The 16,528-nt window shown below is 36.1% G+C and overlaps 2 protein-coding genes across 2 annotated transcripts; one reads left to right on the top strand and one right to left on the bottom strand.

The window, feature by feature from the left end:
* Positions 1 to 988: 988 nt before the first annotated feature.
* On the bottom strand, positions 989 to 2,832 carry LOC132184151 (Eukaryotic aspartyl protease family protein). The gene has a single exon (XM_059597664.2). It carries the CDS (start codon positions 2,465 to 2,467, stop codon positions 1,007 to 1,009), a length of 1,461 nt encoding a protein of 486 aa, XP_059453647.1. The 5' UTR covers positions 2,468 to 2,832; the 3' UTR covers positions 989 to 1,006.
* A 5,067-nt stretch (positions 2,833 to 7,899) lies between these two features.
* LOC132184999 (GDT1-like protein 4) lies at positions 7,900 to 13,419 on the top strand. Its single transcript, XM_059598806.2, has 13 exons — positions 7,900 to 8,434; positions 8,554 to 8,622; positions 9,491 to 9,550; positions 9,660 to 9,707; positions 10,625 to 10,713; positions 10,819 to 10,855; positions 10,933 to 10,980; positions 11,269 to 11,337; positions 11,422 to 11,466; positions 11,558 to 11,619; positions 12,439 to 12,511; positions 12,614 to 12,705; positions 13,195 to 13,419. The coding sequence occupies exons 1-12, from the start codon at positions 8,417 to 8,419 to the stop codon at positions 12,683 to 12,685; spliced, it is 690 nt and encodes a 229-aa protein (XP_059454789.1). The 5' UTR covers positions 7,900 to 8,416; the 3' UTR covers positions 12,686 to 12,705; positions 13,195 to 13,419.
* Positions 13,420 to 16,528: the final 3,109 nt, after the last annotated feature.

The following is a 16,528-nucleotide window of genomic DNA, read 5'->3' on the forward strand; positions in this document are numbered from 1 at the left end:
TTCACTGCACGTGGCGTGCGTAGCACGCCCGTGCAGGAATCACTTTTTAAAAAAAAAAAAAAAAAAAAAAAAAAAAATTTTTGCACGCGGCGTGCACTTTATCTTTACCCATAGAGAAATACTAATGTGTTAAGTAAAATTTATCATTGAATTCAAAATTTAATAGTAGTTTTTTAAAAATATATTCAATATTATTCAATGATAATAATATCACATCTTTGGAGAGATAAAATGAAATTAATTAGAGGCAGCTGGACCCCGTTGGATAATCTAATATTATTCCATGCCTCCTATTCTTTGGCCCGCTTCTTTGAATTTTCAGACAGACACGCACCGTGTCTAGGTTGTGATGTTTATATATATTAATATCTTATTTCTTGTCCATTTCTTCGTAGTTTCAGTGAAAGGGACTGTCTGAAGGAAGCTATGATTCCACGCCAACGATGTGGGGGAATTAATGCTATTATCTCTGAGAGTGAGAGAGAGGCAGGCTTGGCCACAATTCTGGGTGCAGCATTTCTCAAATTTCAATCCAGTTAATTACTTGCCCTGGACCGCATCAAAAGTGCCCAACAAAACCCACGATTTAACCATTAATAATTGAAAGAGGGTAATGGAAAGTCAAAGATGTCTCCACCTAACACTATGATTAAAAGAAAAAGAAATGGAGTTCTTGTAGCCGTATTAACATGGTCTGCAACTACCCATCAGATTTAGATACTGCTACTGGTATAGAGGGATTTTTAATTTTAGCTCTTGAATCCATCATTGTTCACTGTTTTATTCATCGTCGAACGTACGAGAAACGGTTATGTTATCGTATATACCATATCGCTACGAATCTCTCAAAACTTCCGACAACAGTAACGACACCATTGCAACGGTCCCAACTAGATGATGTTCTATCCACTCAAAAAAAAAAAAAAAAAAGGAAAATCCTTGGGGTTAAATCGTAAAACAAGACCTAAAACATGCTCAAACATATACGAAAATGAATTAATTCGTACTAGCATTTATTGGGTGAGAACCCAACAACAGATTTAGCGATATCGAACCCAACACGTGTCCCTTGCTGTTGGACATTACCGATGATTGACAACGCCGAGGAAGTGGGAGCGAACGCGAAACAGAACGTTCCGACCGAATCAATCGGTATCAGGTAATTCTTAGCCGGTAACGGCAACACCTTCCCGTCTGGAAAATGAAACGCCACCGTTGGGACCTCGACGCTGGACCTCGATGACAGGTCGTAGCACGTGTCGAACAGCGCCACGCCGTTAGTAGACGGCAAGTCTCGTGTGCCATTCACGAAGGCGTCACGGAGCGAGTTGTAGGTGTCCGTTTGAAACCGAGTCACGGCCGTGCCCGAGTCGACGATAATTCCGCCGTTTCCAGTACTGTCGAGTTGGAAGGATGATTCCGGAACCGGCAGCAATTCACCGCCGACGCTGAGTGCGGTTAGGCCGAGGTAGTAGAACGTGTCGAGTTGGGGGTTACGGTGTAACGGAGCGGTAACGGCGTTAGGAGGGAGAGGTGAGTTGAACTCGAGAGTAGAGGCTGAGTCCGAGTCACGGTCCACGAGACAGTATGAGAAGGACGAGGCGTTGAGCTGAGACGGGAACGAGAGAGAGCCACCGCCGAGGCCAAGCAAGCCGGCGGCGCCAACGAACAAACCTTCGTTGTTGTGGCCGCAGCCGATCGCTACGTTGGTGACCGAAGCCGTGCCGAGAGTGATGGTCTCGGTCACAAAGTCGCCGACTGTGTACGAGCCGTCGCCGTAGGACACCTCGTAGAGACACGTGTCGTTGCGGCACTCGGACACGTCGAGGGACCTGCATTGCCGGGCCTCGCACGAGAGCGGCGCGTACGAAGCGGATGAAGCCGGGTCGAAGATCGGGTCGGCTTGCTGGTAGCAGTCGGCGCAGGGAGCGCACTGTAGCCAGTTGACGTCACTGCCTGTGTCGAGCACCATGTACACGGAACTCGGCGGTTTGCCGATCCCAACGCGTGAGAAGTACTCGCCGCTTCCCTCACTCGTCCCTGAAACAACCGGACCTTGTATATCCTCAGCTGCAAACCCCTGACCATCCCTCGTATCCACCGGTTCGAGATCTGATTGGCCAATGCCTCTAAGCGCTAGATCTAACCGCGCCGTCAAAGATCTGACTCGGGCCGAGTCGCGCTCGAGCCGCGCCAAAGTCAGTGACCTGTAGTCACTGTGAGAATGTTTCTGGACTGACATTCTCGAATGAAGTTGAAGAGTGAGCGAAGACTTGGCTGAGAAGCTCGGTTTCTGCTGGTTGAAGAGTGCTTGCGTTGCAAAAACGGTTTGGGTTTTTTGAATCGAAGCCGCGACGTCGAGGATGGTCGTTTTGGGGCTCTGAGGTGAGCTCCGGGAGCGAACAAAACCCACCGTCGCCGAAGTGTAAAACAAGGCGAAGAAGATAATGTGCAGTAGGAACCTCATTTTGGCCACTGAAATCGGAGAGTATGAGAAAAGCTTTGGGAGCTGTGGGCTTTTTATTTACAGTGACTCACGTCAAGCACATTGAGCAAAACAAAAGGGTATAGGGTGGGAGAGGAGCTTTGAATGCTCTTTTACCTCACCAAATCTTAGGGCGTAAAGGACGTTTTGGGGGATTTAGATTTGATGTACGTTACATCTTGGGTAAAATATGCTTGAGGCATAATCACATGCTTTTCACAATGTGTTTTTGGGTGTCATTGCCTTTGCATGTTAGCTAATGTTTGCTTCTTCCTCTACTTAGTAATCTTTTCTATGTATTAGTACGGTAAGAATCTACTCTTATTACACTTTGATCTCTTATAAGATAGGCGGATAAAATTATAAGGGGTTAAGAGAGAGAGAGAGAGGGGCCCTGTCAGAGCCTTATCCCTATTCTAATGGGTATAGTGCTGTAAACGCTACTTGTGCTCTTTTTGATAATTCATGGACCTATTGTTGTCGTCCCTTTAAGTTGAGGTTGCCCAAAAGCAACTTGATTGTGACCATCTTGGGAACATTCCAGGTCAAAAGGTAAGCTTGGACTCAAAAAAGTACTCTCAAGGAGGCCGCCCACTGAAGCAAATTAATCCATGATTTTGGTTTATGTATAAGATTGTAATCGTGCGCTCCTACATTCTGTTTTCATAATTATGCTTGCAAAGTGGGGTGGATGTAATCATTAGGTCAAAACTAGCCTTTTGTCCCTCATTTGGTACGGGTTGTAGTCCGTCTAGTCCGGAGTCTGGTTAGGGCCGAGCACAACATTGCCCAACTAAAAAGAATACTCACTATTTTGAGTGGGCCAGAACATTTTCAAGCCCTCTAACACTTAGTCATCGTCGGCCCAAATTGCAGCTCAAAATATTTAGTAAATATACACCGGTCTTTTTCACTCCTGGGTCTAAATAAGCCAGCCCAATTTTTTGGTTTGTCGTTTTTGTTTTTTTTAATTTTTAAATAATATTAATGGAACATATAAAACATATGGCAATTGCTAATTAATTTGACTTGTCTCTTTGTTAAAATTATGGACAAAAATGTTCCCAAGGAGTAGCTCAATCGGTTGGAGATCATGCTTCATGAAGCGAGGGTTACTAGTTCGAATTCTCTCTCCCCCTCTTATGCGGACATGTCAAAAAATATATATATATGGACAAAAATGAATGGAATTACCATCTTCGTATTTAGACTCAAGACAAATACTATCTAATTCAAGATGGAAAATTCCAATTTTGATGAATAAATCTTGACCATTTTATGCTACATATGCTTCATTTGCATATTGCGTAATGCTTAATATAATTGAGAGATGTACTTAATGACATATTAGATATTAAAACCCATGAAAGAGTAATGTTACATACTATATCTATATCCTACGAGTAATTCTATCAGTCACTCTTGTATCCCTCTTATGTCACTCAAAAAATAAGATGGTTTATAAAATCACCAGTTGATCAAAATTCAATAATGATCAATCACAAACTCAAAGATAATTTTATAAACTATATAATTCTTAGAATGACACAAGAGAGACACAAGAGAGATTTCTAGCACTACTCATATCGTACCCTCATTTCATTATGTTGATGTAATTGTGCTCATCAATCCTTTGATTAACTCTTGTTAAGAAAAAAAACCAACATATAACTACTGTTATATCAACTCAATTGAATAAAAGTGAAATGAACAGGGATCCTCTATTGGAGGGGATCCTGTTCGTGATGATATTTTTTTGTGGACAATTTTACCCTTTAAATAAAATTAATTGGATTCACTCCAATTCATTTAAACCGAAGATGATCCAAATTCGAGTGAAAATAAGGGTGTAGTGTTTATTATTTTTCTATTTGAGAGAATAACATAAGAGCTTGATATTGATTTGAGGAGTTGTATGGCATTACTCTTGAATCTTTTCCTAAAGCCATTTGTCATTTCATGAAGAGAAAAAGAGATTGTCATAAACAGAAGATCTACTTTACAAATTAGACATAAGACGTGAGAGGGAAAGGGAGATTTTAGGCCCTACAAACAGCCAAATATTACAAAACCATTGGCTTGTTTAAGACAACCCACTAGAAAACAACCCATGGCAGTTAATAAAGACAACCCACTAAAACGCCCTCCAACCCCTTTGACAACTCCTTATTTGTCCCCTGTTTTACACCCTTCTCTCATCATATCTTATGCATCTTTATAAAATTTAATCCCTCCTCCCCAATAGCTACGCCCCGCGTATCCTAATTTCATCACATGATTGAGCATCCACTTTCAATATCGTGTAATAGGGACAAATCAATTGAAAAATATTATTGTTCACTTAACTTATGGAATTAGTAATAATTTAAATAGTATTATATGAAAGTATTATAATGTATTCAATTTTAATTAAAATAATTCAAGTATTGTTTAATTTTAGATGTAAAAAAAAATATTAAAATATTAATTAAATAATTAATTTTTGAGAGGGTAATAATTTAACATTATCATACGGCTCTTGTTTGTTGTCCTCATCTCTTCGGAGACTTCGTTGCATGTACGAAACGTAGAACTGGTCAAATGGGTGGAAAGTCATTGGGTTGGTGCACTTGTTGGAAATATCCCGGCGCAGAACGTGGGGAAGACTGTCGTATTTATTCTATAAAATAATTGTTCTTGTCTGATTCGGATGGTAATAGGTTTTGGCCGTTTATGAATGATAAAATGAGCTTGTCAATTTAATTAATTATAAATATTATTTATACAGTTTAAATTATTCTACTAATTATAAATATTTACTTGGAAGATGAAGCATAGTTGATGACAGATCGGAAGAAGGCATATATATATATATATATATATATATATAGTAATTTTTGGCATACCGGCATACTTGAACAGTAAGTACGCCGGTGTTAAAATATTATAAAATATTAGTAAAATAATATTTTAATACCGGCGTGCTTATTGTTCAAGTACGCTGATGTGCCAAAAATCATTACTCTATATATATATATGTGACTTTATCTTAAATATGACGTGACTTAAAATTATTAGTAAATCAAACTTCAATAATAATCAACTCAAATTTAATAGTAATTTTAAAAGTTGGGATAACACAATGAAAACTCTAGTCATTTTTATATAATTACTCATATGTTTTTGATTAAATACTATATAGTTAAGTTTAATTTCAATTACTTGCGAAAGACTCAAGCCTTTTTTACTTTAGGGATTAATAAATTACAAATACATCAACTAGGGCTGGCAAAACAGGTACATGATATGACTTATTTACGACCCGTTTATCCTATGCATGTTCTTTTATAATAAGGTTCATATAAGCGTCAGAAAAAATAGTAACATGTATAGGATAAATGAATACCTATTTATTTGTCAGATATCTATTTTGTCAATCCTAAGTCATCAACACAAAAATCTTTACCATTTATGACTTTTGGGTTTTGTTTTGTTATGAGCTGGCATCTATGATTTATTCGCTCAATGATATGAGAAGAAGTGCAAAGTTTATAAAAAAAAATAAAATTGATTATCAACCATCTAATGACTAATATTATAAAATAATGAGACGGTAACGCAGAACCAAATTTTTTGAATTTTTTATTTTTATTTTTTAAGAAATCTAGCATCCCTAGTGAGTGAGCATGATATGGGATAGCTACAAGGGAATTTTCATTAAAGAGAGCAACACTAAGATAAATTAGATTTCTTTATAATTGATTGTCTGAATTGTGTGTGCAGCCCTTTATAAAGGAGGCTTGTAGCTCACTAGTTCGGTGCATATATGCAAACTCCCCTTTTGTAAAAGCTACCCAATCTAAGTGCAATTAGAACCACCGGTTACATGACAGATATTTATTCGGGTATTTATAAAGGAGGCTTGTAGCTCACTAGCTCGGTGCATATATGCAAACTCCCCTTTTGTAAAAGCTACCCAATCTAAGTGCAATTAGAACCACCGGTTACATGACAGATATTTATTCGGGTATTTATAAAGGAGGCTTGTAGCTCACTAGCTCGGTGCATATGTGCAAACTCCCATTTTGTAAAAGCTACCCGATCTAAGTGCAATTAGAACCACCGGTTACATGACAGATATTTATTCGGGTAGGCTATACATTAAATAATTGGAAACTTTAGCCGGATAACAAAAGGCTCCGTTTGGTTATTTTTTTATTTTATTTTATTATGTCTTTAGGTCATGATGATTGAGCTGAAAGGGACAAAGAATTTAGCATCAAATTAAACGTGATACAATACTAACCCCATCTAAGGTTTGTTTTCTTAATTTCTTTTTATTCGGTACAAAAGTTTTTTATACTCGAATAAAATAGCAATAATTATATATGTTTAGTGGAATGATTGTGGCCACTCTGCTTTGATGAAAGATATTAAAACATCCCTCCCTGGGTTATTGCGAAGAGAACATTATAAAGACAAAAAATAAAAAATAAAAAATAAAAAAAACCTTGTCTGTTAAATCCACCTTCAGATCTCAGTATAAATATGATTCATTATGGACAATGAAATGGATGGATAGAGACCTACCAAGTTTCTTGAAAAAGGAGTGAAAATTACATAAGAAAGAGGACGGAATGGATACATAACATAATTGCATGCAATGAAAAAACTTATAATTAACTAAAGATATGGAAGAAGAGAAAGAGATAAAAAATTATATGGTTCAGTCTATTAACTTAATACTATAAATAAAAGCTTAAGAAACTAAACCCTAAGATAAATAAATCTTCATTTATAATAAATAATTTCAATCCTTATCATATATTCTAACTCACTAGCTATCTTTTTTTCATTTTGACGTCACATGGTTATCTATATATATATATATATATATATATATATATATATATATATATTTTTTTTTACACTATCTAATCTAAAGTACCTAGTACTCATCAAAGTAAATGTTTATAAGGAATAGAAAAGAAAAAAAGAAAAAAAAAAGAAAAGTAAATGTCTATAATTAACTATACTAAAATATTGAGGAAGCGCATGCGGTTCTTACTGTCTATGTTATTTTTGTGCGGGTTCTAACGAGTAGGTATTACTATAGTCATACCTAAATAGAACAACTAAAATTAGTCTCTCCGATCTACCATTCTAAGTAGAAAAAAAAACTATACTAAAACATTGAACAAGCATATTACAAATTTTAATAATTTAGTGATGATATTGCAGAATCCATTACAATTAGAGGAAATAAGTGAAGTTTTATATAGTTTTTAATTAGGTCATTGTGTGGGATGATTCTTCAATTAATTAAAAATTAGGTGGCATATCTCCTATACTATGAGAATTGAGATTCGTCGTACTCGTCACTCTTCGAGTGACACCCAACCTGCTGAAATTGAGCGCCATAACACGTGCACTATCATTTGATTCCACCCCCAAACAGACGAGCAAAGCGTCACCGAACCACATCAGCCTCAGGTAAGCGGTAAACCCCCGGCGCTGCGCCAGAGGCGCACCGTATTAAAATCCGTCTTCCACGCACCCGGTGTCGCGTAAGTAAATGCATTATCGAAAATGCCCCCGATCCCAGGGATCTGGATCTCTTGCGAGTGCGAGGTCTCAAAAGCATCTTTTCTTTCCTAAAGGCTAATTGTGTACTCTACGAATCGAATCCTACGCGCCAAAAAAACTCTCACACGCGCACACTCGCACAGATACGGATGGACACGGTCTCTCGTTTTTTATTTTTCTCCTTTAAAGCAGATTTCACAACGTCAACGACTCGGCCAAACTCAGAGTCACAGAGAGAGAGAGAGAGAGAGAGAGAGAGAGATCGGAGAGTAGGAGTCGGGGAGAATCTGATCCCTCTGACACTCCTGCTTGGATTTCTCTGTTCTCTGATTTCGTCTTCAGCTCCTTCACTGCAATTCAGCAAAAATGAGCACAGTCGTGCAGGTTCATTGGCTTCTAACTGATTTTAATCAAGCTGTATTGTTTGTCCCAATTTTGTTTGGATTTGTAATGAGTATTCGGTAATGAGATTTTTTTTTTCTGCTTTTTTTCCGGTTAATTAGGGTTTTACCAAGTCGCTTGCCATGACTGTGCTCTCCGAGATCGGCGACAAGACGTTTTTCGCCGCCGCGGTTAGCATCTATTCCAAATTCATTGATCTTTGTCTTCTTTTTTGTTTTTGTTGATTTCGTAGTCACTTTTATTTATTCTTTTGGAATCTGATTTTTATTTTTTGATTTAGTTACATATATGATTAAATTGTCTATTGTACAAGATTGTAAGTAACTCTAATTAGATTTTAGAGATTACTGTAATATACTGTTTCGTGAACACAAAGCTAGTCAGTTTATTTTAATTTATAAAGTCGCTGGCAAGAGAGGTTTTGTGAATGAGAATTATGAAGCAGTACTCTATGGAGCTAAGTACCCCTGATTGGTTGGCTGGGCTCAATAGAGCCCACTGCATGTGATGGCATGAGGATTAATATCATACTATTGATTCTTGGATGATCAATTTTTCTTCTATTGGTGAACACTTCACCTGGAAACTACCTCTCATGGCGGTTTTGTAGAAAAGTTGTATTCTGAGGTGATGTCTTGTGATTCTGCAACCCGTTCTGCTTGTCCTTTACTTGCAGCGAGGTCGCACTAATTATGATGCTTTTTGCTGGTAGAGTTCACAAATGAAGAAATGCAAAACAATTAGAAGATGCTTCATTTGCAAGGATATGTAATTTTAAAGCGTCTAAATTTTTGATGTAGATGTTTGCCATTTTAGTGGCAATCAATTTTGATGTTGAAGTTTGTACTCGTTAAGTGCCTATTCCTTTCCTGTTTGGTTAACTTCTGGGCCGAGTGTCATGTTGTTTGTAGATTTTTTCTTGAATTTCCTTTGATAGGGTACGTTGAGTGAAAAATGAAGTCCAGACTTCATGTTCCTTTGACATAAATGATGTAAACACAGCTGCACTTGTTCTAACATTATGATGTTTGTTTTAAGATCCTGGCTATGCGTCATCCTAGGAGACTTGTCTTGTTCGGTTGCCTTTCAGCTTTGATTGTAAGTGTGTTTCTTGCATCTGATACATTTATTTTTATTTGGTTTTAGTTCTGATATCTGATACACTTTTTAAGGCCTGACAGTGTTGGAAACATTTGTTGATTCTTAGGTGATGACTATTCTTTCTGTTCTTGTTGGCTGGGCTGCTCCAAATTTGGTTAGGATCCTGTCTTTGTAAAAATTGCTTGTCCTTGTGGATTAAATTTTTTGATGCTTGTAGAAAAGTTGATCCTGATGGTATAAAGGATATGTTTCATGTCTTATGTTGAATGTCAACCAATATTAGATAATTGGTGATATTTGCATCCATTATTTTTGATTGAAAATTGTATATTTTGAAAACTAATACAAGAATAGAAGATAATGGTCTACATCTGAAGTTTTTCTTTGCCGAGTTTTTGGGTGCTTTGAATTTAATATTTTTAACCCATATAGCTGCAAGTAAACTTGATTTTTCTTCTGTTGGGCTAGTTTCTGAAAAGCTGCTTGCTATTAGACTCGTCTTTTGTCATGATTAACAAGGGTCATATGTAACCGTTCTCCCTCATATATCATACAGATTTTAACCCTTGGTGGCCATCATCAACACCTCATCATGCTGGAGGTGATATTCAGTTATGCCATCAGTTTGGTGATTATGCCATAATACTAGCATAATCAACCAGCTGACTGAGATGGTGTTGCCAAAAAACAGCCCAACGATTCCACAGTTGTTGCTGAAACATGAGGTGGCATTAACTTCTGTTTCTTTGTGACTCCTTTAGGCTAATAAAGTTGTGATGTACATAAACCACAACAGTTGAGGGTATATAGTGTAGCCTGCAAGATCTTTAGTACAAAATTAGTGTTGTTATATGCTATAATTGATATTGGTGAACTTTTGAGTCTTCATTCATGTTGGTTGAACATTTTGATGTAGAACGTTGATTTAAGTTCAGTCGTTATGATTGATTGGTAGCATGTGGTCAAATGCATGTATCTTTTAAAGTAACGTGAAACTGGTCTTCATTCTATCCTTGTGTTACTTTTTTTGTTTTGTTTTAATATGTACATGAAAAATCTTAAATCATGCAGATATCTCGTAAATGGACTCATCACATAACAACATTGTTGTTCTTTGGGTTTGGCCTATGGTCTTTATGGGATGGATTTACAGAGGAAGGGTAATGGTTTGTTTCTTTCATTCATTCACTTTTTTGCTGCCTTTGCATGAATAAGAGATCTCATTTAAAATATTTATACTGGAGTCTAATCCTTGTTCACCACAGGGAGGCTGAGGAGTTGGCTGAAGTCGAAGCAAAATTGGTGGGTTTTCTTCTGTTAATTCACGCCTAATATTTAAATTGAGGCCTTTATTGACTTTACCTTTATGGTTTGATTAGGATGCTGATTGGAAGGCCGACACAGCAACCGCTAAAAAGAGTAGTAAGGTATGGCATATTTCAATCTTTTGCATTTGGCCTAAAATGATCTCCCCTTTCTCGCCTCCTCCGTGTTTTCTTTTTAGTGACTGCTGCTATGTGTTTCATTTGGTAAAAAATGGTGACAATGTGATGAAATGTTCAGAAGATTCTGTACTCTTAACATGTTTGATTTGGCTTGGGACATTTTAATTTGGTCATTGTGGTGACTAACTGGTGCCTTTTTGACTTATAATCTGTAAGATGCATCATGCCTCATGTTTGAATAATTTGTAACATTTTTGTCTTTCCTCACAGGATGGTGATGATTTGAAAAAGCAGAAACGGCCATTTCTTTCACAATTCTTTTCGCCAATCTTTTTAAAGGTTATATTTTTTCTATGGATTATTAAATGCAAAACTAGCATGGCTAACTAACACCTTACCAGTTTCATCATGATCATACTGCAGGCATTTTCTATTACTTTTTTTGGTGAATGGGGTGACAAGAGCCAGGTAAGCATTGCCCACGAAAGCATGTTGGGTGTGTTTGTGAATCATCATTACTTCATCAACAATATAGTACTGAGTTTAACTGTCTTTTCAGCTAGCTACCATTGGTTTGGCTGCAGATGAGAACCCATTTGGTGTTGTTCTTGGTGGAATTATGTAAGTTATGCCTATCTATCTGTCCATGTATCTATTGGAGCTTTGCTGATACTTTGTTGTTTTAAACTCTTTCCAGTTGTATCATTTTTCTTCTATTATATCTATCCATGTAATTAGCTCTGTGTGTGTGTGCGCGTGCGCATATAGAAGATGTGCACATGTGATTTGCAATATCTACATCGTGCAGTGCCCCATCTGTTGTTTATGTTCTAGTGTCAAATGATTGAATTTCTTAGAAACTGGAATATTTTCAAACAATGTTTTAGAGAGGAAAAAAAATAAAAAATTCAGATGTTTAATCCTATCAGGCACACAGAGGGTCTGAATAATAGTATGCGATGTAAACTTTCCAAAATCATTCCTGGATTGGCCATATTTTATTCAAAGATATATGTTCTTTATTCTGGTATGATATCTCAAAGACATTCTAAATGCGGAGTGTCTGTGTTTGACATAATATAACATGATCAGGGGTATGGGATATATGTCCAACACAACATGATGGATGGGTGTGGGATATATTTTACATGCCTCTTTCTCTGGTATTTGCTTAACAAGTTGCTCCAGCAAGGTGAGGATCGTATTCCTAATTTTTTTGTGTTAACAATAAGCCTTGTTTATTTGTTTGGACATTTCACTAAGGGGAGGATTGTCAAGCATCTTATGTTACTCATACATCCTTTTCGGCACTGGGGTATACAAGAAGAAAATTGAACTTTTGTATAATTGAGCTGTTTGTTAGTGTCTCGAGATATGGGGTGATTTAAATCTATGTATTTATTCTTAGTAAATCTAAGTGATGGTGTTTCCTTCTCTCAGAGGACAAGCATTGTGTACTACCGCGGCCGTCATTGGTGGAAAGAGCTTGGCATCTCAAATATCTGAGAAATTTGTAAATTCTGGAACTTGAATCTGCTTTTCTTTTCATACTATAGTCATGGTTGTGGCAAGCAATTTGTAAGATCCAAATTATATGTATATATATTTTTTGCAGGTTGCACTCTCAGGTGGAGTTCTTTTCATTGTTTTTGGGATTCAATCCTTCCTTTCTACAATTGAGTCATGACACTGACGATCTTGCTAATGGTTAGTAATATTCTTAATGCATTTACCTTACACATTTAGGTGCGAAATATGCCTAGAGTGGTATGGTGGGAGAAAAGTTGCCCTTCCTAGCTTGGCCACATGGGAAAGAGAGAGAGAGAGAGACCTAATAGCATGGGGATGACAAGATCTTAACCATTTTATACCCCAAAACAGTTTAGGCTTTTGAAGCATTCTATTCTTCTTTCAACTTCGTGAAGGGGATTGAAAATTTGGTTTCATTGACCAAATTGTAGTCGTTGCTGTTTTGAGTCTTGGGAATTGAAGTTCAGTTTGAATCCTTATGGGATTTCTGTGACGCAATGTGCTTACAGAGGGATACTTTTGTTTGAGGTCTTATACAATGATCTTTTTCTTAAGATGAATGGTAAATTGTAGAAATTGTCGTACTTCTTAAGTAGATGATCATAGGGAGTTATATGCCCTGTACTCTGCTATGAAAATTTCTATTTATTGTTATTTGTGTTGCAGGTAACATTCAAAGATTTTCTGCCAGTGGTTAGGGCAGCTGCTAAATGTCTCAGATTTATCCTTTGACGGTTGTGATTTTTTTATGAAGCTACGGGCAGCAACATTTGTTATACTCTAGCCCTTGACAATGACATATCACTGGGATCTTTATGTATGATAATAAATCTTTCATATTTGGATACCTGGTATGAGTAGATTAAATATGAATTCTCTCGTTTAATTTTATGTTTACACTTCCTAAGTTGTCATATGAGTTTTCAACTATGCATACAATTTTGAGATTTGCTTGAAACAAAAAATAAAATAAAATTCAGGTAAAAGTACGGCTTTGTTCATTGAAAATGCAGTCGGATTATAATTTCGTCCTTAAATCATTATTGTTTCGTTTTTGTTTGTGAAATTGTAAAAATATCTTACGTTGCTGCATCTATGCAAGTAATGAATGTTGATACAACAAACATGTTTTGTTTGCATGTCGTTTTGAGCCACAGAGAATTATATTCGACAACCCTTTTCGTTCTATGCCAATATCCTTCTCTTCATCTTCTATTTTTATATTTCTTGTTTGCCCACGTGAATATCCTGCGCGTGTATTAAATGACAAGTATTTCCTGTAAGTTCATCTTGAATAAATGTTAAATCTTGTACAAGTATTTCCTGATCTTATACCATGTCAAAATGATAGCTGTTTTTGGGGTGTTTGTTGGGGTCCCTTCTCCCTCCTTTTTGTAGTTTTATTTTGTTTTAATGTACTGGTTATGTTGCCAAAAAAAAAAAAAAAAAAAAATGTTAAATGAAAGAGGATCTATTTTTCATGATAAAGATTTTGTTTTCTTGTATCCAACTGTGTATATAATATCATTTCATTGGATTAAAAAAAAACTGATTATCGGGAAACCCAAAAACATTGGATTCAGATCAAATGTTTAATAGACATTGGATTCCACCTCTTCCATGAGAGAAACTTTCTGTTAATAAGGAAAAGAAAACTCACTCAGGACAAAAGAGATATAACATAAAACAAAAATATGAATACCCATATGAGAAATGTTGAGTGGACCTACATATTCTTTTGAGCTTTTTTTCTGTCTGTTCGGTTCCTCAGAAACATCAGGAAAAAAGAAAGAAAGGAAAAATGCGTACTCATGTTTTGTCTTTTGTTGTCATTTTTCTTATCGGAATTCAACTTACTTTCTCAAATGGGTATTCAGTTCCCCCAATTGACGACACCTGCAAAGAGCTTTCATAGAAAAAGAAAGAGAGGGAGTTAAAAGAATACATGTTGTTTTAACTCAAACGAAAGGTGTAAAATGGGGCGTCGTGTTGTTTAAATCTAGACCCTTAAAAATAAGATTAAAAACTACAACACATAAGCAGCAGACCCTACACCAACACGTGACAGCACTCTCTAGTGGCTTTCTCCTCCACTACGTGCGGTACTTCGTTGAAAATTTTTGGTCAGTTGGGTAATAAATGTTTGATGAGACTTTCTTCAGCATTTTTTGTAATGCAGTGCAAGCACTGTTCCAGTGTTCCCAATCCAATAAACTCAATAAGATTTGTGACATGAAACGAGTGTGTACAATAAAGCCCGAATAATAAAATAATAAAAAAAAAAATTTTTGTGCCTGGCGTGCATCACTGTTGATGCACGCCAGGCGTGCTTTCCATCATTACTCAAAGGGCGATGGGCCACCCATCTGCCAACGTCAGTCTCCTCAAAAAGTTATTTTTTGTGGCCGCGAAGATATATTGTCTAATCGGATAGATTTCTCTAATAATTTTGATGTTTCCAATAATATATGTGAGTCTTTATAGTTCTTTGTTGAATTGCTAGCTTAGCTAATAATTCAACAAATTAGTGAGAATCCGAATCTTCTTCCATTAACCAGCCATTTGTTGTCGCTTTGAACCAACTTCGTTTGAAAATTGAACATTCATCATTACAAGCCCAACCCAAAGTATGTTAAACAAATACCCATACATGACACACCTAAGCTTTTTCTTCCCCGATTGAGCTGGACCCTGAAGCTTGAATTTGATTATCATTACTCAAAATAAAAAAAATTATCCTCAATCATCTTTCTTGGGTCGCATCGATCACTTTCCACAACCACTTATTTCTGTTTCTTTAAGAATCTTACTGGTAAATGAAAAGGGGTTGCATTAAAAAATAAGCATGCGTTTGTCCTAAGCTTTGTCTTTAGTTATTCTAAGTCACTTTGATTAAGGAGGATTTTGGCAGAGGAATTATGAGATCAGATATTTTGAATTTACTTTTGTTTAGTTTTTAATTTTACACTATTATGACTGTATTAGGGTATAAAAGTGCGTTTAACACTCAAAAAGTTTATTTGAAGAAAAAGTAGTCGTTTGGTAAAAAAAATTAAAAGTACTTTTAAAGGTCCAAAAAACCTAAAAATGACTAAAATGCACTTTTGATAAAAACTTAAAAATGAAACTTTTGCCAAAATGAAACTTTTTGCCAAAAAGTACTTTTTGACTTAAAAGTTGTATTCCTCAAACGCAATCTCAAACATGGTCATAAGGTGTTTGTGAGGTCCTTACCTCCCCCCTCTTTTTGTAGTTTTGTTTTCTATTAACATTATCGTTATCTTGCTTAAAAAAAAGTCTTTTTGAATGTCTGTATATTTTGAAGGATTTGGTAATATATAGTTTCGCGCTAATGCTTGTCAATCTTGTCACGTCATGTTATCTCAAGTGTTTAGCTGTGTAAGCTTTCTATAATTGCGAGATTATTTCTTACATGGTGACCGAATTACAGTCAATTTAGATAACTAATGAGAAAGGGTCTTGATCATAGAGTTTGCCTGTCCAAATTGATACCGGCCCCTGTTAGTCTTATACGGAAAGATGTTCTTTAACTATATGAAATCCAATATTAAAAATTTATAAATGAAGTATATATCAATGAATGTCCTTTTTCTTTTCATGTACTTTTCATCAACCAAACAAAAACTAGCCTTTTTAAAGTTGTAGTATCTTTCTCTTTTTCTTTTTCTTTGCTTTTACAAAAAGAATCTTTACACAGAAAACTTTTAGGTGTTCTTCCCATTCATCCCCAATTTGTTATTAATAGAGCTGGACATCCCATGGAAATTGAGCTATGTTTTTCGTATGGCATATAATGGATGATGGAGAATGGATATCTACTCTATTAATTCAACGTTAAAATGCTAATTAAATACACATCTTCTTCTTAACTTAAGCTTTTAGTACAATTAATAATTCAAAATAGTATGAAAGCAGATGTTGTGAATTTGATATCTGACTTCCACAATTTACCTCAATTTCAATTAAAATATTTCACGTG

This window comes from Corylus avellana, chromosome 7 (assembly GCF_965113065.1).
Source record: "Corylus avellana chromosome 7, dhCorAvel1.hap1.2, whole genome shotgun sequence".
Lineage (NCBI taxonomy): Eukaryota > Viridiplantae > Streptophyta > Magnoliopsida > Fagales > Betulaceae > Corylus > Corylus avellana.

Excerpts from the sequence above, each read along its gene's own strand:
- LOC132184999 (XM_059598806.2), top strand. Across the intron at positions 9,708-10,624 it reads GCTGGGCTGCTCCAAATTTG|ATATCTCGTAAATGGACTCA; the intron begins GTTAGGATCCTG and ends TAAATCATGCAG. Across the intron at positions 10,856-10,932 it reads CTGAAGTCGAAGCAAAATTG|GATGCTGATTGGAAGGCCGA; the intron begins GTGGGTTTTCTT and ends TGGTTTGATTAG.
- LOC132184151 (XM_059597664.2), bottom strand. The coding sequence starts at position 2,467 with ATGAGGTTCCTACTGCACATTATCTTCTTCGCCTTGTTTTACACTTCG.